The sequence below is a fragment of the Anarhichas minor genome, unplaced genomic scaffold, assembly GCF_050575085.1.
Source record: "Anarhichas minor isolate MPS153535 unplaced genomic scaffold, ASM5057508v1 ptg000011l, whole genome shotgun sequence".
In the NCBI taxonomy this organism is placed as follows: domain Eukaryota; kingdom Metazoa; phylum Chordata; class Actinopteri; order Perciformes; family Anarhichadidae; genus Anarhichas; species Anarhichas minor.
In genome coordinates, this window is record NW_027466457.1 from 10167173 (window position 1) to 10193266 (window position 26094).

A 26094-nucleotide genomic window follows, 5' to 3' on the forward strand; every position below is an offset into this window, starting at 1 on the left:
TGGGGGAGGGGGGGGGGGGGGGGGGTTTGTAAAATGTCTTTACAACACTGGACAAGCACAACACACAAAGACACACAGTCCATATTAGGGGAAATGGTTTAATTTGGAGACAGAGGCAAAGAAACACACCACACATGAACAAACATTGACCAAAAAAAAGAACAGAGTCTTTCGGCTATGCACTCCGCTAATGGGGGAAAAAACAGAAAACTCTACACAGGTAAAAAGCAAGGCTCAAACTAAACACATAGTTAACTCTTCAACTAAGACAATTAACCACACAAGTTGTCAAAATCCTGATGACCATTAAACTATGTGGACAGCACAAATACTAACATGAAACTTACCACGATTTAGAGGATCCCTTCCCCCCCCTCCCCCCCCCCCCCTACCCCAGAAACTGAAGCTGATTAACGAAGTGAGGAACACGTAGAGATCTAAATCAGGCATCTTTTAGAGTAGAGAGAAAAAACAAAAAAAAAAAAAAAAAAATTGCTTGACGCCACCAAGAGGCCAAACTCGAGATCAGGTCACGGAGAGGCCAGACAATTCTTTTTTTTTTTTCCAATATAGATTTTTTTTCCTTTAATTTCCAATATAAAAAGCTTCACTGGTACAAAATACATATGAACAACCAGTTGTAGAAATTGGAAAGCCTGTGTATGCGTTTTTTTTTTTCTTTTTCATATCCCACCCAGTTTCAAAGAAAATGTATATTGACTGAACAGAAGAAGAAAAACAAACTACTGTATGTATAATACAGATCACATCAAGATGCACCCACTTTGGCTTTCATCAAGATAAAACATCTATTAAATTATTGGTGGAACGTGAACAAAGTCCGACCGATCACACGAGAAAATAACAGGAAAAAGATTCGTTTCCCTCTTTTCTTTTGGATCAAGACAATATCTATAGAGATGCAAAGTTACCACACTTGTCAAAAAAAAAAAAAAAAGCACTTCAGAATATGAACACAACAGAACAAAGAAAGTGATTGTTAGAGCTTGAATGGGATTTTGTGATGGAAGCCCCTGAAGTGAGTCAAGTTCCGGTTCGGACCGCTGTGGACTGTACATTGTGCTTTTTTTATTCATTCACAGTAACACTTCACCATTCACGGCATATACCAACCACACATCTGCAATCATTTCAGTGTTTGACACAGTTTGAGCATTTAAGGGATCTTATTATCAAGGCAACCATGTCGTCTTCTTTTTAAACTCGAGTTTTAGCTTTTTGTTTTTAACTTTAGTGGATTTCAAAACAAATTCCCCGACACACGCGGTCACTGATCGTTTGTCGTGTTACAGTAGACTAAGAAAGAGGTTTACCGTCAAATCTATAGGGAAGTTTATTATTTATCTACAGGTTCTTTTAACCAACTGTTCAAATGGAGTACATCACAACACACATTTACCAATAACTCAACACACAGAGTGTGTGTGTGTGGGGGGGGGGGGGGGGGGGGGAGATATACATGAGCAGGTGACAAGCGCTTTCATGACACTGGCATAAATAGACAAAAAAAAAAAGGCGAACTGCAGCAATCTCTAAACCAAGGCCTGATAAGGATGTGTAGGCAGTTTCTAGACGTATATATGGCACTTTGAATATTGTATTGCATTTGGATAGAAAAAACACACTGTAAAAAGCACATGCCCATATTAAAAAGTGAAGTCAGTGGTACCTTGTAAATTTGGGGATTATATCACACTCAACATTCTGCAAAAGTGATTAGCTCCCACAATTCTGCTTGACATTTCCTTACAAAACGACAACACTTTCCTTCGAGCACTGATTCAAATTTGGTACCTCTCTAGATTATTAATTTTTTTGGAATATTTATGTATTTTGAGAAAAGAAATAAAATGAAAAGAAAGGTCAAATGGTGATAATTGTGCATTTGTGTCGTAATCCTGTGTGGGCGTCTAGTTTCACACACAAAAAAAGCCCCTGAGTTTGACAACTCTTCAGCGCCATCAGGTACGCAGCTTTAGGGAACCCTTCTTTTGGGGTGAAGTGGTTGTTATTTTTACCAGGGTTGTCTCAACTAGTAGAACAACAGACTAAATAACACCCTGGTAAAAAAGAAAAGTGTAAACCTTTGTGCTGAAAAATGGAATGTATTTGTAAACCAACACGTTTTGTGGTGGACTTGGTAGTATTGATGTGCTTCGCATCGTGTACAACTGAAACAAGATACTGGAAGTCAATTAAAAAGAACTATCAGCCAAAAACTAAAATAGAAAAAGCAAGTGCGTGCGTGTGTGTGTGTCTATAAAAATATGCAGAGACCGTCAGGTCGTGTGTTGTATCCAAGTGATCTCTACTTCAGGGGCTCCCACATTTGCAACCACAGAAAAAGTGTTTTGTGTCAAGGTGTGTGTGTGTAAAGAAAACTAGGTTATATTACAGGAAAAATTGTGTGAATTAAAAAAACAAAACAGAGTTTGACACATGGGCACTTTAACAACAAATTCTAACAAAAAGACATTGTCTGGCATCTGTATGATTAACAGACATTGTAAATCATCGTTCAACATGAGGCATCCAAACTAAACCGAAGAGAAACGTCCATTAATCAAATTAATTATTAATGACAAATTCACAGAAAGTCAACAAGACGTACCATGGAAGTTGAACACTAATTTTTTCTTTAACGCAGGAGAAATAATTAAGTCTACATACTGTGACCCTTCACACAAAAAAAAACAAAAAAGAAAAAAAATAGTACGTTTTTTCCCCCCTAGAAGTTGAAATTACAATTAATGTAGAGGATCTTTTTTTACTTAAAGTGTTTTTAATTTACTAGAAATGACCTCAAACGGTCACGCTGATCAAACTGATTTTTAGTCCTCTTTAAAAATGTAATACACTGAAGACCCCCCCGACACAGATGACATTACAACATAATCTACAAAAAACCCAAAGTTTTGCCTGGGTTCTGTTAGTTAAACTTCTATAGATTCAATGGTATAAAATATAGGTAATCTAAGTGTGCATTTAAACCACAGATTGTCTATTTGTGAATCAGTTCTAAAAAAGTTGACTCATGTAGGTAGCCATTTCTCTAAACAGAGCAAATGTACCTTTTATTGTGCCATCAATAGTTCAAAAGAAAAGGTAAATACACTGGATATTTATTTTTTTTTAAATTAAAAAAAAACATTTTTTAAATAGCCTTGGTGTAAATCATCACACTGCCCGCAAAATGTAGAGACCATTACAGAGCACTGAGGGGTTTAATGTCAGACTTTCAAAAGTGTTGGAAAGTGGTCTGTAGCTTTTCTTTTTTGTTTTTTTAAGAAGCCAACATATTGCTAATGGCACCAAATAGCACAGCTGTGTGCCAATCCCTGTATTCAACTTTCAAGTGAACTTTACTGAGAGAGGTAAAAACAAAAAAAAAACAAAGCTAAATTAAAAATAAGAAATCCCACAGGTTTTTAAAACAGTCGCAAAAAAAAAAAAAATAGTCTCTTTAAATGAATTCAACGCAGGTAAGTTTTCACATTGATTTGCTTGACCTCTCTCCCACTTGTCACATATCTATACAGAAAAAAACAGAACAAAATGAATATACATGCAGAGAAATCAGGTTGAGCTAAGGTCAAGGGTCAGTGGGTGGCCAGGTATTGGTCAGGCGAGCTTAGAGAGACATCACAGACAATGGTGGGATGATGAGGCCAGGAGTTTGGCTTGGCTTTCAACATCATGAAGACATGCTAGGGCTAATGATGAGCAAACAGGCATGGAGATTTGTTCTAAAAAAGGAACAAAAACACAAAAGGAAGAGCGACAGAGAGAGGGAGAGGGAGAGAGAGAGAGAGAGAGAGAAGACAAAGAGGAGAGAAAGTTAGGGGCACAGCACAAGAATCGTTTAGCCATGAGGCACAAAAACCAACAAAAACAATGCCAATCACCACATACAGTAAGGACAGTGCGGTAAACAACCCCCCGCCCCCTTCCCGACACACAAAAACAATACACAGATTTAAGGAAGTGACACCAGTATGGCAGAGACTCCGACATGCACTAACTGTCTACTTGGCACCCAAAGAGATCCATCCAAAGCCAGTCCCCCCCCTTAGTGGGAGACATGGAGGATGGATGGAATGACTGGAAGAGGTTGTTAATAGAGCAAAGAGAGGTAGCCTAGCTCAACATGGCTTAGATAATGACAGAGAGAGAGTGGGGGGGGGGAGACGTTCACATTAAGAATGGAGAAAGGAAGGAGACGGACTGCATGTAAAAAGCCAAACAGGTTGAAGCTCTGGCTTCAGCCCTTCAACACAACTACTGATCCTTAGTCAACCTGTCAAGCTTGACCTGAAGGCAATGAAATGGCATGGAAACACACCTGACGCTCTCCACTAATTACAGTGACACAAAGTACCTGCAGCGAACACCGACTCCAGTGATAAGTCATAAATAATCATATACATTAAAATATTTAAGCCGACTCAAATTACATGATAAAACCGCAGGAATGAGTACAGTAAAACGCGGAAAGATCATTGCAACCATTTTTTTTTTTTTTTTTTAGGAATAGAGCGAGTCTCCCTCCAGTGGTGGGCTCCTTGCCCCCTTGGCCCCACCGAGTCTCTGGCTGGAGGGTGAACTTACCCTAGCAGTGTTAGCATTAGAGCTGGGGCGGGGGGGTGGGGTGGGGGGGAGGGGGAGGCCCCGGGGCTAGGATCAGTAGGGTTTGCTGTCGTTCTTGGAGCGCTTCAGCTGAACCTTCAGCCTCTTCATGCCGATCTGGAAACCATTCATGGCCTGGATAGCAGCTTGGGCAGACACGGGATTGTCATAGCTGACGAACCCTGAGAACAGAAACGTTGACACAAAGCCGTTACAACTATTATTTAAGATTGTGGCCAGAAAATATGATTTAATTGAATAATTCAAAAACAGTATTTAGGGTTACCAACTAACAATATTTCAAGATCATTTTGAGATGCATATTTTTTGCTACGTGGTGCTAAACTCAAGACACTTCTTGCTCAATAGTAAATAAAATATAAACAAATAAATACTGATACAGCTTCTTATATATGTGATGACCAGCTGGTGTTCTCTCGGTTACATAATTATAAATTGATTGGTTCATATATGGTTCATATATCAAATCCCACTCATTTCACATTAAATACATCCAAAAATAAATACATTTATAGTTTAAACATTAGTGAAAACAATCCTTCAATCTGTAGTCAACTAAACAAAAGACAAAAATAAAACAAAAATAAAACAAATTAATTAAAACAGTGTTGACTTTCATGTTTTTACACAATACTAGAACAATATTAAAATGGCGGGAATATTTCAACGCATCTAAACCTCAATGAAAAGATTAAACCAATTATGTTGTACAATCAAACTCAAAAAGGACTTATGTCACAGGTTTGAATTGTACTGCAGACACAACATGAGAACCACGTTTATGAGATGTTTATTATGACATTTGCTCGCTGTAGATCATGACTGGATCAGCTTCACTTAAATGAGAGGCCAGGTGGCACCATGACAAACCAATATCCACCCATCAGTTATAATAAAGAGGGCTTCAGAGACCAGCGGTGCCAGCACACTTACCAAAGCACTTGCTCAGATTGGTCTGTTTGTCAATGAAGACTTTGGCAGAGACCACGTTTCCAAAAGGCATAAACATCTGCAGAAGATCCTGGTCGCCGAACTCCTGGGGCAGGTGGTAGATGAACAGGTTGGCGCCCTCTGGCCCTACTCCATTTGGTAAGAAAACCAGACACTCACGTTAGACAGGCATTAAGATGCACACACACAGACACAAACAGCTCAAGTTAAACCTGATAGTTCAAAGTGGTGATGCTCACCTTCCTTCTGCCCTCCAGCGATGCTCTGCTGCAGCAGAGACTGGCCGTAGAGGGAGGGCAGGGCGGAGGCTGCGTACTGCTGCATCCCTGAGTAGGCCTGGGTCAGAGCGTCCATGGAGCTGGCTGCTGACCCGTTGGCCATGGAGGCTCCCAGGCCTCCATTCATGGCCCCCATACCTGCCATACCCGTCATACCTGCCATACCCGACATACCCGACATACCTGCCATACCTGCCATACCTGTCAAACACAAACAAATGGATTGGGGTTTTATCTCGCAACACATTTTGCAACTTGCAGAATTGTTTTTTGAGGAATCAAATGTACTGGCCACCAGGGGGCAGAAAGACTAACTTTTACAAAAAATGATTTTGTTTGTCAAGTCTGCCTCCCTGGTCACTTCATTATGTATCCCTATATGATAAAATACAGTCCAGTACAACAGCTCTGCAACATACTCTACATCGTTAGTTCAACTATGTTTATACTACTGAGGTTGTAGGTGGTGTTGTTGTATTGGACTGATTTATAATGAAATGTCTAATATTCTTCCTCCCTCAATGTTTGAAAATTCGGCAAAACGATAAAAACACCTCTTAGTATGATGAAGTCCAGTTCAACACAACTGCAAATTTAAACCTCACTTATAAACATATAGATAAATAACAAATCTAACATTATTATCCATGTAAAGGTAGAACTCATGGCTGAGCTGTTGTATTGGAATGCATTACATCAAACTCAGTGGAGCTTTTAAAGTCTTTCTGCTCTCTCGTGGTAAATCTGTCTTAATGCAGCATTGGTATTAGTGTGGAAGTGTTGGCTTTTATCCAGCCATTAAAAAAGGACCTTCTTACCACTAACACTGTTGGTAAGAGCGTTGAGGTTGAGGCCCATAGAAGAGCCAGTGAGACCCTGCAGGGTGCCCAGAGATGCCAAGGTGTTCATGGCACTGCTGGTCGCTGATGAACCCACTGTTGAACGACACAATAAAAACAAGAATGACATACGGGTGACTACCTCATGTTCAAAAACACCTCGTGTCACTCTACACGTTTGGCCTCTTTGCCACAAATTGTTTCGGTTATGAGCGGGTGACACAGCACTGAGGGCAGTTAGAAATCTGTTCTTAACGAAGAGAGGTCATTACTGCAGCAGCAATATGTAAAACTCAGACAGACGGCGCCAATGTATATTTACACAGATTAAAAAGTGGAATGGGGGCTCTCATAACATTTTATATGTGGCTGATTAACTCTCATAAAATAAATGAGGAATGACTGAGGGCCGTTAGGCAAATAGCGGATGAGGGAGGTTTGCAGAGCAGTTGGTTGATACGGTCACAGCAGCAGGAAGGCTAACCGTGGACAACATTAAGGTTCATCTCTCGGGGGGGGGGGGGGGGGGGGGGTTCTATTTACACTTAGATGTAAATGTAATGTGTGAAGATGAACTACATGGGGGAATTTAGCAAAAAGGTCAAAAACCCAGCATGCAAAACTGCATAAACAAGCACTCTGACTGAAATAAAACAACCATGAACACAGGGAGCGTAACACTTTATATACAGTGCATGCACATACTACAGCTCGTGTCGGTGTTTAATTACTTGGACTAGCCAGGGCTCCCAGGGCTGCGCTGTTTGCAGACAGAGCACTGGTGGAGGTCGGGCTGCCAGAACTCTGGGCTGCAGCCGCAGCAGCAGCTAATGTGGCCAAGTTCTGCAGCTGAAGGGGGTTCACACCTGCTGCGAGAACGAAGACACAGTGGTGATTATCAAAGACTTCCAAAGTTATGCTAAAGCTCTCTCAGAAAGCCTTTCAGAAACGTCTCGGAGGGAACAAACCTCTCCAGATTGCAGGCGTAGAGAAAACATCTCTGCAGTTTAAAATGGGATATGATTTCGGGACAATGTCATCAATTAAAAGCAACATTTTTATTTAAGCCTCCTCTTTTGTACACTGCCTGGATACATCAGCGCGTTATTGTAATCAATCTTACTGCTGTTCAAGTTAACGTCTAACCAATCCTCAGAAATGTATCGTTCATCACATATCGGTTTTTCTTAATTAAAAAGAAAACACACAGGTCTGCGTGGTTTGTTAATTTGATGTGCGGTGTGTTTGTCTAGTAATTACAGCGCTGATTATTAACGTGCCACTGATCTGAAAGTTAAAACCGTGTGGGTGTCAGGCACAAAGTCACAAGGTTGTTGACATGAAAAGCATCAGTTCATTTATAGAGGATGACTCACGACCAGTGGTCAGAACATCAGAGGGTGAACTCACCTCCTAGCCTCTGCATGTTGTTGAAGCTACCTTGGTTACTGGTGGATGTGGCCTGCTGGAGCAACTGTTGAGGACAAAGAAAGAAAGAAAGAATCAACATTGGACACAATCGGGTCTCAATGTATCAACAGTATAGTCAAAATGTGTTTGTTTGGATGAATTTTCATACCAACATTGTCAGTTCAAGTGTTGCCTATATACAGTAAATGTGAAGACAAAGATTGCATGTTGTAGTCTTGGCTTCCCTAAACTCATCACCTAACACGTGATGCATAGTTTGGTTATTGGGACACAGAAGTTACTGGTGATTTAGGCCTCATTTACACTCGTCACATCCAAGTGTGTCTCAGTTAGACCCAAATCTGACCGCAATCAGACTTTGTCTCAATGTCTGTAGTTTTACTACCAGAAACACAAACAGCTCGGGTGTTCTTGGCTTGGAGACGATGAGTATGTGACTTAAAGATGGAGAGAGTTAAAATAAACGTCACGCATCATATAATTTGGGCTACAACGCGTGCACAGTTAAATCTGGTTCACTAGCTGGTGCACCCGAGCAAACACCACCCACTAGAGCCGTCTGATGTAACCCTACAACATCGCAGCTACAGTTATGCGCTTGTGCCGTACCGCATCGCTCTAGACCGTGTCCTGGTCTTCATTCAGTAGCTTCAAACCAGAGTAAGTCACACATCTGTGTCTTTCATCAAGAACAAAAACTGTGAAGCTAGATATTCATCTTCTGAGGCGCAGAGAATCAGCTTAATGTGTAAACCTTTGTGTGATGTGCATTCTGCACGTTTTGTATTATTAGCTCTATGATGAGGTCATCTTTTTGAGAACTTAGTAACCATTTCAACAATTTTTTGCAACTGTTTGCTGCCCATATTGTAGACAAAATGGCCGCTGCATTTCCATCCATAACATTCACCGTTTAACAAACGCAGTCACCTGACAATATAATTCTATTAGACTCCATCTACACAAATTAAATACAAACTTTACATGTACAGCCATATGTAAACGTATTCCTTTATATTCCCAGGCGCTTCTGTTTCTTTCTACACCTGCACAGCAAGTGAAGTGGGTCCATATGTTAAACATATGGTTCAATTATTGATACATATTGGAACCCAAACTGTGCCATATGATGACACACGAGTAATTGTGCGGCTCTGTGGTGGCGTGTTTGGACAAACACTTACTGCCAGGTACTGCGGTGAGAGGGTCCCCAGGCCGGCCAGGTTTCCCCAGGTGGAGGCGCTGTTGAGCTGCTGAATCTGCTGCACGAGCTGCTGCTGCAGGCGCCTCTGCTCCTTATCTCTCTGTGTGTCGGCGAACTTCACCACCAGAGGTGAGGAACAGCCCTGAAGCAGTGAAGAGGTCAGAGTCGTTAGACCCGTTCAGAAGCACGCTGAACAATCCAGAGTTTATTAATCAACGCAAGAACACAGTCGTTGCAAGGACCTACTCAAAAACGGGGGTATCGTCTATGCCTCGAGATCTTTTTTTAATGCCCGTTGCATTCGTATCAAAGCTAACACACAGAAGACGTCTGCCATGCAGAGCTGAGGGAGGCCACATTCCAAAAAAACGGAGCACAGGACAATGCTGCACACAGTCAATTTGTTTTAGCACTACGAGGAACTAAATTTAGTCCACAGACAAGCAGAGAACAGATGGGGACAACACTTAAAAAAAAAACAGACATTCAAACGAGGATATGTCAGCACACCTTTACAAGGAAAATGCATTACAATACATACAACTTCACAAACAAGACAGTCTCATACGATTTAGTCAGACGCATGGGCACGAGGCATGCGGTGCTAAAGTATTTTGAGAGTTGAGAGCCACACAGGGACCAGGCTGGAGAGGGAAATTTGGTTTCTGCACCAGCAGCACCTCCCGTGGCAGCTGAGAACTGGGGAGGTTGTGATATGCGGGGAAATAGGTGGCAGTGTAAATCTGGTAGGAGGAGTGCTCTGTTTGGTTGGGCTTCTGATTAGACTTTGTCTGCTGCTTCACTGGGGAGGCTCTGACCTGGTAGCTGTCAAATTACTGCTGCTCCACTTCCACAAAGATACCATTGGCTACATGGTGACATGGACCTAGTTTTTGAAGAACTCTGACAGGAATACCTGCTCCAGTCTGGGTACATTCTGTGCTAACCTATATTTGAGGGTGGGAGGTCTTTTCCCTGTGGTCCAAAATATATATAATCTATTATGGCAGACTGGGAGGGCTCTAAAATATGGTCAGGATCAATAAATGGGATACATTTAATCCAGCCCAAAATTGGAGATGACAGCATTTCTTGTCTTTAGTGCCGGATTCAGCAGCTATGTGAGGGGCGAGTTTTATTCACATATTTTGCAGACGACAATGTAATTTTGTAATTAGCAAGAGCAGTTTTGGAAATGACTCATGCTCTGTGATGAACGAAGGCCATCTGCTTGGACAGGTTCTTCATCTTTCCAACACAAGGGGGCAGCAGAATGTATGGGGGGGGGGGGGGAGGAAAGAAAAATAGGTGCTAAGGGGTACAGTACCTCCATAGTCTGAGAGTGATGCATGGTTTTGATTGCATTCGTTGCCGTTGCCCTGGTAGAAAATGTGACAAACGCACAGCCTGTAGGGGGGGGAAACAATAGGAGAGGGAGGGGAGGGAGGGACAAGAAGAAACAAAACAAGACAAAAGGTTTGGACAACTCGTTATGAACCCCAAAAAAACACATTACAGTACAGAGAATGGCAACTCCCAAGCACACAGAACCACCCTCACTGGTTAGCACACGGAGAAAGAACACAACAAGGAGAACAGTAACACGTGTCACACGAGCACAGTGATCGACGGGTTAAACTGCCACCCAAAGAGGCTCCACTATGTGGTGAAACAGTGACTATAAAACACAGAAAATGCACAAATAAATACACACAGAAAGGATTTGATCACGTGTAAAATCCGCAAAAAAAAGGGTATTTTAAGGTCCATTTCAAATATGTGGTTTCATTGCGTAAAAATTACTAAATTAAAATAAAGAGATCCACAGAAACCCCGTCTCTGCTGTGATGGGTTTCTCTGCGCACACATCGACACACTCGTGCCGCTCGCTATCCGAGGCTTTTTAAGCGGCGGAGAGCTATGTAGGAGATGCGACAACAAGCCAATTCCGGCCTTTGTAGAGTGTGATGAAGGAGGCGGTTAAAAGAGGAGCCGAGCCGAGCCGCCTGCCAGCTGAGCCGACGAAAAAAGCCAGCGGTTGCCAAGGCGACGGGGCCCATTGTGCCGGACGGCAAGTGCGGCGGCCCTTTCGCTGTGAGACGTGGAGGACGAGAGTAACGACGGCGGGGATGGAATGGAATAGCACTTGATTTTGGGGGGTTTAAATGAGGAAGTAGGGAGGGGCCTGAGTGAATGCTCGCTGAGGATATGAAGGCACACCTACCTCGGCTCTGACCGTCTGGGCCCCGGAGGATTCGGCACTCTTCCATTTGTCCGAAAGACAAGAACATCATCCTGATCTCGTTCTCGCCGTATTTCTTTGAAATCATTCCGATGAAGAGTTTTCTGTCTTCTACCGCTGCAGATGGATTAAAAGAAGGAGAGGAAAGCTATTCAGACAAACAATTAGGAGAAGCTCTGAAACGCTGCAGTTACATCAGGCGTTAAATCTTGCACTTCAAGCTCTTTACTCGTCATGCTGCCACATTTTCCGCGTCTCACTTAAGGTGCCAGCCTCGCTGTACAGATCTCTGCAACTTGCAGCTTTGTTTTTCCTCGGAGTCTACTTATCGAGACAGATGACTGTATCATCCATTCGTGCTCTCCTCCAGATCCTCTGTACCTGCTCCACTCTTCTCCCCTTGGTGCCTTTAAAGCCCTTAATCCTCCCAACCCTTGACATACAGAAATTGTGTGTTGCTGCACATTTCCTGAACTAAGTTCCTTAATTGAAAGTGAAATATAACGAATTATTCATCAACAACCATAACGATGGCAGAGAACGTGGGACACCGCGTCCCAACGGTGAGGGCTGCGTTTCGTCATGTCAACAAACCACGTACCCGTCAGCTGAGCGCACGATATCCGACCGGAGACTTAACCACCTAGAAGATGGGCGAGTTGCTCTTGCCGTCTTCCTACATTTGTACTTTGTAAAAACGGAAAACACATTTAATATTTACTGGAAATGCCTGGAAATAAAATATAGCCTTTCACCAGAGAACAGAGTTCTGTTCTTTTAAAAGCGAGCGAAGGAAATAAATAGAAACAGAGCGCCGATAAAACGGCGTGCTACGTTGTATCGCGGCTGGTTAGGACACCGTGTCATGGACATAATGAGCAAAAATAGATCTTTGAATAGTTTGTTTTTTAGAACAAATATTCAAACTTCGCCAATTTTGACAGCCCTACATTTCACATGAATCCACTCACCACTTGTTTTCTCACTGTCAGCGGGTTTCATCTGGATAGGATGATGCATCTGGAAAAGAACGGGTAGACGAGTGGTTAATACAAGAGTCTCACATCTTCACACTCATCCCCTCAGCACTCATCTCTCTTGATGTGTTCTCTCACTCAAAACACCATCATCCCTCAAAACACCATCATCCCTCGCAACTGCTAGATTGAGGAAGGTGCGTCTATGAGTCGATGGCGGGGATCAAATCCTCCAGCATCTCTCTGTACCGTAGAATTACAACTGGACTTTTAGATTCTTCCTCTCAATATCGCTCATCTTCATTAGAACAATATCACTGAGATGGTTGACAAGCTCTGTACTCCTTTCAAATGTACAGTGAAATGTAGTTCTTTAATTATGAATACATCACATACAAAAAGAACAAGGTGTGGCAAATGAAGATGAAGCTCCATCTGAAGCTGTGTGTTCCTGTGAGAAACTGCTTGGGGATCTGTCACATTAGTCCACGGCGACTCACAGAGCCTCAAAGGGAAATATATTTTTAGCTCATTTTACCTGCCACGTGCCGTGAAAGGGAAGAAATAAATCTCTCCGTGAGATGCCAGAGCAGGTTGTACTTATGACAAACTGGTGGGTTTGTTTTTGACAAGCGCTAAAGAGAAGCAGACAGATGGCCTGCTCAGTATGGGTACAAGCGAGCGTCACTGACCAAGAGAGAGGGAGGCACACGAGGGAGAGAAAACAGGAACAGAAACAAGCTCGTCCACTGTCACGCAAACCAAACCGTGTGATCGGGGACTGGGATGCCAGAGCTGTAAGTCTACTCAGCCTACTACACTCATTTATCAACACAGTTCAATATTTACCTGTAACCTCACAGACAGCTGCTCCATTCCCAACAGACCGCTATTGATTTAATCGACGGCTGCAGTTGTTTGTTATAGATGTAATTGATTGGAAGGGAGTCTTTTAAAATGGTGTATAGGCGGGGCGGATTTTTCGAGGTTTAACAAGCAGCTACAGTTATTCCAGTTGACTGGGCTTTAATCTCCAGATAAATCAGCCAATGAATTAAGAAACCACACTCTCTCACCAGGCTCCATTGTTAAGAAAAAAAGACTTCAACACGACTCGTTATACCTCCAACTTTGGGAAATAAAAATGTAGATGTGCATCAATGATTCATGCAGACAAGCATTAATAATCTTTTCCACTTTGTGGGGATTGGGTCCTGTGCCTCAGTGAATAACCTGCTGCCCGGTCAAGCACAACGTTACCCGATACCTGCATATGTAGTGTGTGTGTCTGTGTGTGTGTGTGTGTGTGTGTGTAAGGGTCAGCTGGCTTATCAATTTAGTGTGTTGAGATTCAGGGCCGAGATATTTTTCAGGCCAGACAGGCGTTCAGTGAGCCGAGAGCTCATTATTGGCCAGCATACTGCTTCGCAGCCGGCATCGGGGATGCAGCGCGGCTCAAGCAGCTAAAAGCAGCCCATACTGTGCTTACTCACCCCACTTAAAGTCTTTATGTTGTGCAGTGCATTCTGGGCCTCCAGCGCAGCTTTTCTTGTATAAAAAGTAACAAAACAGCATCCTGCAGAGAGAAACCGGGACAAACAAAGGGGCGGGGGTAAGGAGACAAAAAAAAAAACGGCATTAAAAACGCAGCGCATACAGACGGTTAATGTAATCCCACTACTGCTGCAGAGCAAGTGGCTAAACGGATGAGCGTGTGTTGTCTGTACGGCACGTTAGAAACATGTGACAGGATATTCTTAGATGGTGTGCACACACACACACACACACACACAGCGCCATGTGGGAGCTCGCAGCGAGGACACTGGAGTAATGAGATAGTTGAAGGCTGTTGTGTGACACGGCCATAGAGAGGACCACGGGGTTAGATCGCTGTCAGGAGGTGCTGACGCGCAGTCCGCAGGTCAACACAGTAGCCACACATCAGAGTGCCACGTTACATAAGGATCCGATCGCAGACAAACCGACATACAGGAGGCATGAAAACAGCACAAAGAGACAAGAGGGAACAGGAGTGAGGCGCGAGGAAGAGGAAAGATGGGAGGAGAGAGGAGGTGGGGGATGAAGAAAAGAAGAGCGGGGGAGGGAGGAAAAAAAAGCCTCTCATCCTTCCGTCCCAGCAGACCGCCAGTGGCGTTCCAGCCTGTCAGTTTCACTGGGCTGGGGAAGTGGAGCACTGCAGCGTCTCTGACCTACATAGTGTGTATTATGCCGTTATTGGAGCTCGCAGGCCGCGGGGAGGGCTGTTGAACTCCAATATGCATCGAGCTGCTCTCTTCTCTCTCTCCCTCTCTCTCAACCGGCTGAGCTCTCTCCCTTTCTCTGCTGCTTAGCCCTGCCTCCAAATTTACTGGAGCTAAATAAACCATCCAAGAGAGGCGTGATCGTTATCGGATGATTTTTTCATGACCTGCAGTAGACGCGACCTAAAAAAACAAACAAACACGCAAATCTGATGGCTCTTCGATAGATCCGTGGCAAAGTAAACAAGCGACATGGAAGTGGGATTACAGCAATTTCTGCGGACAAAAGCGAGATTGATGACATAGGAAGGGGGTGGAGGGAGTATTATCTGCCATGCAAATGAACATAAGCTAGATATCATCAGGCCGTCGTGCTTTGATAAAACTATCCCCCCCCCATTCTCCCAGTAGCAGTAGGACTACTGGGAGAGGAGAATGGAATATATGGGCGTGCCGCTGCAACATATTCACCTCACACAGGCTGAGTGAGCCAAAGGCTGCTGTGATCAGGCTAGATTATCTATTAGAATACATTAACATTGCATTAACATGTCAATAGGCCATCACAGCTGACACTCCACATATAAACAGGGGAGAAAAGAAGGGGGGCTTTGAATTCTTCAGCCTCCCAATGAACTGCACACTGTTTGTTGCCTTTATTTCTATATACGAACAGAATAATAAGCATCCTTCTCCTATACCTTTGAACACACTCAAAGGAGGAGTGTTTGGTCACATTAGATGCGTGTGTATAAAAGATCATGTGAACCAAGTGCTGTCCTGGTCACATGGTGTGTTCCTGACACACTAAAGGCTGCTTTGAATCAAATAGCCACAGTAAAGTCAGGAGCCCTGGGAACTTTAAAGAGATCTACATTTGGAGGTTAACCTTTAGCAAATTACATAAAGATTAAGCAAATTACACTGCTAGTCAATTAAAAGGCATCCGATATATTTGCACAGACAACACAGAGTCGTCATGTTATAATTTACTGCTGCACGGCAAGATGTCCATCTCCAAGTAACAGCGTTGTTGTCAGTATGCCTTTCACTAAATGGGTAATATCGCTGATTCACTTGGCTGAACAGCCAGGCAACACTCTCAGAATGGCGCCGCTAACAATTTTACAGACTCAATCAGCGGAACAGCAGCTTATGAAGGGTTGAATAATGCCGATACCACCTCGAAAACTACCAGCGACGGATGGCCAGTGAGAGCGTGGTCCAGCTTGATGTGTCAGGACGACGAAACAACCGGTAGCCCAAAACTGCCTCCATTTAGATGCGGAATCCAGCATCACAAAAGGGTCCCACCCCATTAAAACCCGAGTGGATTTAGTGCCTTTAGTCATCCAACCATCGACGGAATTGAAATTTGGTTGATGCCGTAAACCCAGGACATCAGGGAAACTGTCGCTTACTTTATTCACCTGCAGTTAGTTACGGGAGACTGAGCTCTTCTAGTGGCACTTTGCAGCTTCCTGCAGACAGCAGGCTTCCACTTCACCGTCTCTTCTAATTGGAACCAAAACTGAATCGCTCAACTCGAGCACCATTTCTAAGGTGAGCGCATCGATAGATGTCTTAATGGAAAACTGCAGTCGAGTAACACTTCCTTCATACAATGCTGCTTTTAAGCCAGCACGGCAAAGTAAAGGAAAAAAACATTCCTATAATGCAGGGTTATGAAAATAAAAAAGGTGTTATTTTTTAACCCTGAAACAAAAGACTATTGAATCATCTTATCTGCAAGCACAAACACAGCTGCATTGCGTGTGCAGACAAGCAATGCTGTGCACTGCCGAAGGGGATTGTGCTGAAATGTGATGGTAGATGACACGGCAATAACAGGGTTCTGTGTGTAGTGTTTGACCACTAAAAGCAGAAACGGGTCGAGGACAACGGCGGCCATTTAAAACTTTAACATTCCTCTGAAATATGGAAGGTAGCCAAACAAAATGTATTCAGAAAACATGTTTTTCTAGAATATAAAGTGTGACTCAGGACACCGTACAGCATAACGGATTATCAATTGTAATAAGTGTATTTCGTGTGAATCTTTTAAAGCTAGGGTAGGCAATATATTTAAAGAGCTTTTTTATATTTGTTGAAATTCTCATTACATCCCAAAAGCAATCATTAAATCAAATGCTCTGGGGAGAATAATCTGGTATTTGTGGCTGTCTCAGGACTGCAATGAGCCGTCGCATCATTTCATGCGTGAGGTAATTGAATGGCGTACATGTCGGTCTACCTATGCGCGCTCATTAAATGACAGTTAAGGGTAGTAAACAAAAGCCATGTTTGTTGCTTAGCTTTAGAAACAATCTGATTATCTCGTCTAATTCGCATGTAAGAAAACACACATTGTTATAATGAACGTAATCTCCATCCCCTCGACGTTTTATATGACAGACTCAGCAGATCGATACTATATGCGATGATTGTTCGTAGGACCGTACCTTTGCTCTGGGGGGGATTCTGGGTGCGATCACGGAGGATGTTGATCTGGTGCACAGCTCCGAAGGGCTCAAATAGCTCTTTGAGTTCTGTTTCTGACCAGGCCCGCGGGATCTGGCCCACAAACATCTTGATGGAGTCTGGGTCCGGCTGGTCCAATTGCTCCAGCGACCCGTTCATCTTGCTGCCGTTGCCGTTGCTATAAAATAAAAAAAAAAAAAAAAAAAAAAAAGCATTATATTACACTCTGATGTCAGAAAAATGTATTCAACTGTATCGTTGCTGCCACACAAAACACACGGATAACGTACAGTTCAACAAAACTTACGATGTAGTTGTCTCCTGAAATAGCTAAATCAAAACAATTAAACAAATTGTTTAGAGAGGCAGTTTGATATTAATCCAATTCAGATTTTGGCATAATACATAATATCAGTTATGTCTAGTTTTGCCTTTTTAAAACCCCAAAACTTCCAAATAGCTGATGTAACTTTTCTCAGCGAGACTTTCGATCCGCTGGGAGAATGATTGGGCTTTGTCATGTTGTAGGAAGACTGCATGTGTGACACCAACAACCAAACAGGCTAAATTGTGATTTATTAGCTGACCGAGAGTTAACGTCTTTGGGTTTTCATAACTAATCTTAATGCCCTTTGATAGTTTTTATACATTTAAAATGTACTACCAAGGAGTCAGATGGATTATAGAGCTTTAAATCCTTTGAATTGTGACTATTTAACATGTGAACACTGAAGTAGATGCTGAAACAATATATTTATACAATAATGGATGGAGCAACTACTCTGAATTGCAAAGTCAGCAACACACCACTTAACAATCTGGGTATAGTAGAGCAATGACCGAGATGAGTGAAGCACTAAATGGTGCCATTTTTCCTTTGAGGCGGGCCTTAGGGACAGAGAATCAATACTCACCAGAGTATCTACTACTACAACACCTTTGTCTCACTCACACACACAGAACCCGAGGGCACAAACATTTCCTGACAGGTGCTGGAAACCAGGAATGAGGCCGGAGCTCCGGCCATCCACGGGTGGCGAGGCAGAGAAATCACGTTAAGTACGAAGCATCACTCCCAATGCACGATGTAATACCACAGAGGATCACGAAGGGCCACAAGTACAACGCGATAGGTGTAGATGCGTGGCACGCATACAGTCAAAAAGATACACTAATGTAAAAGCAATATCACACACACAGACCTTTGGACGCGAGCCATCCATCTCTTACAAATTGAGCCCAGTCGTTCTGCAGAAACACCAAACTCCTTGAGGGACCTAAATGACATGCTGACGAATCACACTTCAGCTCTTGTTCTTCTGATATCCAGCTCCACACCTCAGTATGAATAGTTGTTTTTTTTCCACCCGGAGGCCGTCAATGCATTCATATAAAACCGTAGAAAAGCACTCCAGTAAAACAAAAACAAAAGCCCCTCTCCACCAAAAAGGGGTGAGTGCCCCCCCCCCTCCCACCGGCTCTGACAGCTAAAAGGAAAAACAGCACCGCAGAGCTCTAAACCTACAAGACTCGCTGGTTAGCAGACAGAGATTGTGCGGTACATCTCCTCCTCAGGCGTGTTGGCGATGGTACAGAGAGTAACCTACAGCTTCTTCACCACAGCAGGGGGAACAATCACATATTGTTCGCCCCATGCTGGAGAACACTATTCACCGTGCCTCTACAGCACAATGGGCCGAGTCAGAGAGATGCTTCGCAACGCGTCGAAGGCTACGTGTGCTGAGGCCACAGCACTGGTGGGTGACACCATTTATCCAGTTTGATAACTGGAGCACTCCGACGCCATTTTGCTGAGGGGCCTTCAGTGAAATCTCGTCGTGAGAAACGGTAAAGCTCACTTGGAAAACTGGAATTGTGTCACTGCTTTCAAAAACACGAAGGCTCAAAATCAACTCCCTTTGACAGTTTATCCTTAACATTCATCAACCCGCATGCCCCCCGCAGCTGTGCATTGTCTCTTCAGCTTAAGAAATGGCTGAAGGGAAATACACAATCTTTGGCCTTTCTACACACTCCAACAAAGACTTACTGCAAAAACAAGTCTATATATCATGCATTTAAGTTACTCAAGTAACAAAAATCCATGATTCAAATTGCCTCAAAGTGTTGCTACGTCCAGAGCTTTATTATAATGTGAATAACTGCAAAGCGAGTAAGAACACTGTCCCATTAAGAGCTGTATTGACCGCTTGAGTTGAAACTGGAGGGAAGAGCAGACAGTGAGGTAAAATAATATACGGTGAGGGAAGCAATATATATATATATATATATATATATATATAAAGCAATAACTATATCTTTAACGAATAGTTCGCCATTTTAAGAAATACCTTCTCTTCCCTTTCAGGGTAGATGAGAAAATTGATACCCAACTAATATATGTAGGTAAATATGAAGCTAACACAAGTGGCCATTGTTAGCTTAGCACAACGAATGGACATAGGGGGACACAGCTAGCCAACAGCTAACAGCTAGCCTCTGTCCAAAGGTTAGAAAATCCATCTCTCAGCAAACTCATACTAAGAAATAGTCCGGCTCCTCATCCAACTAGTAAGAAACAAAATAATTGCGTTTCCCAAAATGGCAAACTATTACTTAAAAAAAAAAAAAAGGGATAGCAATTAACTGTGGCTAGCTCTGCTAGCTTAGCTACCAGAAGGTAACAGCTGCCTACAAGGATCAGTATCTTCAAGTAGCATATCAGTTTCAAGTGACACCTGCTGACATTAGATCGTATCTACCAGTGGAAGAGTGTCAAGCTGTTAAAGCTGCACAATGTTATGTCAATACAGCAGTGGCACTGCGCCAATACAAAGTTGCTAGGGTACGCCTTAACAACACTTTCAACAGTTGTCACAGAAGTTATTTCTTTAGCAGAAATTAGTTTCAACGATAACTGTTCAAAATGGGACAGTGATGTCAGAGGAGGATTTTGTTTCAGTAACGACACAAATCAAAGATTTAAGCACCACAGGTGAAATGTCATTCACCTCTCTTGCATTGGGGTGACACCAGAAATCTCAAGACTGATATTGTATATCAAAACCTGAGGAAATGTGTACAATTCACATGGCTTGATACCAGTTGATTCTGTCAACTACTGCCCAAATCTGCTCCCTACACCCCCCGGCAGGCTGCTCCCAGACAGGAGTGATGAAGCCGTACGCTGAGCTTCCATAAACAGCCCTGCGATATGGCAGCTCGTCGAGCTTTAAGACGCCCTGCAGCAGCTGACGAGTCATTCAGAGCCAGAGCTACGACAGTTGCATGCTTACTGTTGCAGCACCCATAAAAAACAGGTGATTTATCTGGACCATGTGTCCGTCCTGTTGGTGAGCTCTGACCGTGCAAGTATGCCAGCAACACCTTTGCTGTGCCCGTAATAGAATGCCGGCCAATTTGCCTGGTAATGTACAGGATTTTGAAAGCTCAGCACCGTGTGTCTCTAAACCATCAGGGCTCCCAGCAGCAACACATGTCACATGATTTAGTTTCTCGCTGATGGAAAGCAACATAATTGTGGTCACTTACATCATTTAAAAAAAAATTGCTACACGTGTGTTTTTATCTGAAAACGCCAGTCATTTGGCACTCAATATATATATATATATATCACATTGTTGCTTTAATTAAAGTATTGTGTCAACAAGACTGGTTGCGGCAGCATCTTACATTGCCGAGTCTCTTCCAGTTTTCAGTAATATACTAAAACTCCGTTGCCTTAGGCTGTTTTGGCAACCAGCAGTACACTGCTGTCATGCTTTACTGGAGATATAAAAAAAAAAATGTAGTCACACGTAGTGCTTCTGAGAAAAGAGGAAAATCGGTTGCCTAAAACAGCTGTTTGCTAGTAATACCCTAAAAAAATTAATTCACGAGTTGCTTTTCTTTGAGGAAACCAGTGGCCTTATAAGCTGATTCAACAAGACAGAATGCCTCGGTAATATCTTTGACAGCTGTCAAGCTAAACATGAAGGTTCGCTCTTCTATTTACTCCACAACTACATAAAAGAGGTAGAATATATTATTTGAAAAGTTGAATAGGGTTTCACAACCCTGGCATGAAAATATCCTCCCGACACTCACACAGAGTGTAGCTCTGTCGCAGGATTTACATAATGTTTGCTGTAGGAACTCTGAAAAAGCAGTCAGACTCGTGGCTCAGGTTTGAAAGAACAAATGATGACCGTGGACGGATGTCGCTCGAGGCCAGCAAGCAGAAACCGTAGGGATGTGTGTTATTTGATTTCCATACCATAAGTGGCACATTGTGATTGTGATGAGAAGTGATTAAGATATTTTCCTCCTGGCATTAACTCCAATCCAGCTCAATATGGCCTGATTTCCTTGTTGCATTTCCCCTGATGAAGACAGACGTGTTCAATCAGCCTCTGAATGGGCCACATGTTAACAGACGGCCAGCATCTGATGACAAGGCCCGCCCCATTAGCTCCATAATCACACAGAGCGTCCCCGGCGGTTATGGATGACTTGCACGGCGTACGTGTTGGCTCGTGTGAACGAACACAGCGTCAGATATCCAACTAAATAAACTCCGCTCACACCTTTGTCGGCGTCAGGTGGACGTAAATATAAATCTTCAGGTAGAAGCTCACCGGAAGCGGCAGCAGCCTGAACAGAGCATCTAAAAATGAAGAGACAAACAGCCAGAGAGTGTGCTAACTGCCCTGACTCAGTCATCCTGTGATCGGCAACAGAATATCTTTAATTAATACAAAACTCACCCTACTAAAATGTTTGGCTTTCAGTTCATGCTTACAAATGCAGCACAATTTTATATGGCCGTGATCAAAAATCCCCCCCTCATTGCCTATTTTATATATATATCTATATTTTAGACACTTGGTGTGCAAGTTCAGTGAGTAAAATTAGATTTTTCAAGCCATCAATCCTTGTTGTCACATCCCTTCAAACCAATCCATTACTGCTCCACTCAAGAAACGGCTATTCATTCGATCTCATGTGGACTGTAGACACTGCCTTCTAGGTTATAACCATGCTGACCTGAACAGTGCATAATCTTGAAAATAGTGTGCTAATTAATATCCAAGTTTGGAATCATGAGCTCAGACACCCCGTATCTTATTTTGCTGATTTGACATGCCTCTAGCGTAGACTTTGTTAATAACTAAACCGCCGCACAGCACTGACAATTTCATGGACATGATGGGTGCATCTGGTGTTATGTAACCGTGTCCCACAATATCTGTTGTTTGCGAAGCTTCCAGGGGAATTTGCTCAACCCCCGATGACGCCGCGTGATTATGAGCGTTCCGATGCTTTGCATGTAGCTCCAGGACAGCCAGACATGTAATTATTGCAGCGCAAAAACCAGCAGCAGGAGCAGAGAAACAGGTGACAGGCTGGATCAGAGCCCTCCTACTCTTTGCCTTCAACATCTGGCTCCATGGCACTCTCACCCCACCCTCACAGCGAGCAGAACAGCTGGCCCGAGGAGCCCCCACGCCCAGTGCCAAGATCCTACACTTCGCACAGATCAACAGCTCCCTGACCACAACAAAAGAGATCACTGTGACGCTTATCTTGCCGACAAGGCGATCACAGTGGCTGCCAAAGGATCACACTTAAGCCCCCATAGTCGCTCTTACTGTCAACAATCAGGGGGATAAATTAATCAAATACATATGGGACCAGATCTAAATCACCACCTCACTATCTCCAACAGAAGAGATAGTCTTCAAGGAATATCCTGTAAACATCAATTATATAAAAACACCCATTGAATTCCCCAAGCTCCCCTCAATTTGGGATTATCATTGGACAGTATGGGTGCTACAAATTATTAAGTAATAGGCCAATTATTTTCTACAAAACATTGAAAGGCGTCCATCATCATTTCCTTAAAGTTACATCTATGTAAACCTAAAAGAAATATACAATATACTCTCACATGTCATCAAGAAATGCAGCAGACCCTTACATTTTTAATGTTAATAAACTGTTTTGGCTATTCTTACAGTAGAACAAAATATAGATATATGACCGTGCATTGATTCATATAAACCACACAGATATAAATTGGTGATAAAACTACTCAAATACAAATAGTTTGAAGCTATTGTTTAAATAAAAACAGTTTGATCATGATATTTCCTTCTGTGCAAGACCATGAAATCAAAAAGAGCAAGGCCTACTTTACTGCAAAAAAAAGAAAAAAAGATAGCACTCCTGAAAGTATAAGCTTTTACATTTTAAAACGTTGCAAAAGCATGCTGTGGTTTTTGGAAATGGTGTTTGTCAAACTGGATTATCGTTAGCCGTGTCGACAGGAATGTGTTTTATACTATGGACCTCTGTGTCTCCTCTCTCGTGTGTACATGCCCTGTCACAAGCTTTCCATTAATGCTCAATAATGTAGCAAACCACGTGTTTTGTGCCGTTAAGTAAGCACTCTACTTACAACATGGACACTGTGGGGTGCAGCTAACGACGTTAGCTAACAGTTAGCTCGATAGCTAGCAGGACTGGGAGTGCGCCAGATAAGCCGAGCTAGTAGCACCGTGTGCTGCCTACAAAACAAGCTCCACTTCTGCTGTTAAGCTTTAGCCAATAAAATACATATCGTGTAGGCAACAAAACACACTACTAGCTAACTTTACGTCCGCTTTAACACGGTTAACTCTACACAACGCACTTCCCTTTAACCCGTTATAAATTAATGTTTTAACACCTAAACTACCGTTTCGATCGAGCACACGTCAACGTAAACTTGATCAACTAGTCAAGAAGATGTCGCTTTGTTTGTACAAGTGAAGTGGAACAGACATACACCCTCTATTGTTGTTCTTAAAGGCTTAATATATCCCGTTTCTCACGACTGATACTGAAACGTGTGGTCTCCGGAAGCACATGTCAGTTGAGTATTGTATCCGACACCGAGCTAGCAAACTGCGTGTACTTTGGGTTCATATGATGTTAGCTTAAACGGTGTGTGCTGCGGCTACGAGTCGTATTAAATATACGTAATCGACTTATGTTGGTGTTGCGTCCCTTATTGTCGTAGTTTAGACAAAACTACTTCAACTCCAGGTGAGCGCACCGTCACTGTTCGTATCATTAGCAACGTTAGCATCCCAGTTGAGCTAACGGCGGCTAACTACCAAGTCGCGCGGAACTGTGTTGCTTTTATCTCTAAAAAAATAAGCACAACGCTAGAGAATGTGTTGGTTGAATACGACGCAAACAAATCGATACTTCCGATTACTTACATCGTTTCGGTCGAAGTCATTAACCGACTCTCGGCCAGAGGGTGGTAATCCAGGTTGAACGCCGAAGTCATGCTCACAACAACGTCTATCTAACAATGAGAAGCGACGTCCACTCAACTCCGCAAGAGGATCAACTCCTGCGAGAGACGGGCAACAAGACGGAGCAGAACAGGTGCAGGGAGGAGGAGGAGGATGGGGGGGCGTCTTCTTCAAAACTGCATGAGAGAGAGAGCGAGAGAGAGGGAACCCGGTATCCGCCTTATTCCTTCTAGTTTCTCTGCCGTCCCCGACTGAAATAAACTGAGGCGAGCCGCTGTCACACTGCACACCGAGCTGCAGCAAAGCAGAGGCGTGGCCTTTTTTTTTTTTTTAAACAAAAAGTCTGAAGCATGCTGCTTGCTGCTGCTCTGCGAGCCTCACAGCGCCTCGACCCCGATGTAAAATTACTGTAATGTCCCTATACGGACCGGCACGTGGTCTTCGATAGAGAGTTCAGTGACCCATATGTAGTGTATGATGTTTTATCTCCTTATAATGACTGTTATTCTGCAGCCTTTTCAGAGAGAAATTGCCCATTATAAGACTTCAGCCCCTGTTCGTGTGTATTGGTGACATGTTTCTATATAAAATCCAGGTACTTATCAAGATTAATATCGATTGTTCCTGTTTACACATGGTCTATATCAGGTGCCTGTTGACCAGCTTGTTTATTGGCTCACATTGCATACAGGTCCATACATCTCTCCCAGTCGAAAGTGAGGTGGTTCAAATGCAGTTTTTCTTGCTGTCTCCGGCCATGCTTTTCCCCCAGGGTCATAGGTCATTTTCCCCTTTTGTGCTGGACTGGTTCTTTCCCTGGGGGAGGGGAAGCTTATCTTCTTTTGTTGTTTTGGACTTGCAGGGCGAGGCCTCTACACTTGGGGAGAGAGAGGTGGGTGGGGGGGGGGGGGGGGGGGGGGGGCATTGTCAAATAGCAGAGAGGCAAGGTGGGGGGGGGGGGGTCCTAGCCTAATTATCAAACCTTTCAGTATTGCTCCAGCAGCTGCACAATCCAAAAATATTATTCATAGCGAGTGTTGAGAAACAACCCCCCATTTATGAAATCCGATTTAATCCTCGTATCCATAGCAATATTAAGGCAACTTGTATACGAGCGCAGAGCGTGCATGATGTGCAACCTATTTTGCCATACATGCAGACGAGCCCACTATGTAACATGCATTACCGATAGTCTGAACCTCTCTGGAGACTCAGGATTCATTCAAATGGAGGAACAATATAATAATGCCATCCCATCTGCAGCATCCACATATTTCCTTCGACTCAGTTAGCTCTCGGGGGATCTCATTGAATGGATTTGTTATAGAAGGAGCAGGATTCTCGTAAAGAGCCGCTCCTGTTTCTCTCATTGGTATACAATATACACAGTTTTCTATACCGTTCATTATGCCACCGCACAAGTTTATGCGTGTCCGCTTTTCTAAGAAATGT

General features: G+C 43.2%; 1 protein-coding gene across 7 annotated transcripts; it reads right to left on the reverse strand.

Annotated features, from left to right (window-relative positions):
- Positions 1 to 84: 84 nt before the first annotated feature.
- On the reverse strand, positions 85 to 24908 carry LOC142947635 (CUGBP Elav-like family member 2). 7 transcript variants are annotated; one of them, XR_012953392.1, is made up of 14 exons: positions 24604 to 24906; positions 17314 to 17510; positions 14084 to 14166; positions 12585 to 12633; positions 11596 to 11730; positions 10699 to 10778; positions 9352 to 9513; positions 8147 to 8210; positions 7468 to 7605; positions 6716 to 6832; positions 5859 to 6098; positions 5602 to 5748; positions 4630 to 4829; positions 85 to 3767 (listed from the first exon to the last, which is right to left on the reverse strand). XR_012953392.1 is itself a non-coding variant. In XM_076089340.1 (13 exons), the coding sequence occupies exons 1-13, from the start codon at positions 24672 to 24674 to the stop codon at positions 4702 to 4704; spliced, it is 1605 nt and encodes a 534-aa protein (XP_075945455.1). In that variant the 5' UTR covers positions 24675 to 24908; the 3' UTR covers positions 85 to 4701. The 7 variants fall into 7 exon arrangements, 6 of the variants coding, with proteins under 6 accessions (XP_075945455.1, XP_075945453.1, XP_075945452.1 ...); XM_076089340.1 differs by having other exon boundaries at positions 85 to 4829; positions 5602 to 5745; positions 7468 to 7602; positions 24604 to 24908; XM_076089338.1 differs by having other exon boundaries at positions 85 to 4829; positions 5602 to 5745; positions 24604 to 24907.
- Positions 24909 to 26094: the final 1186 nt, after the last annotated feature.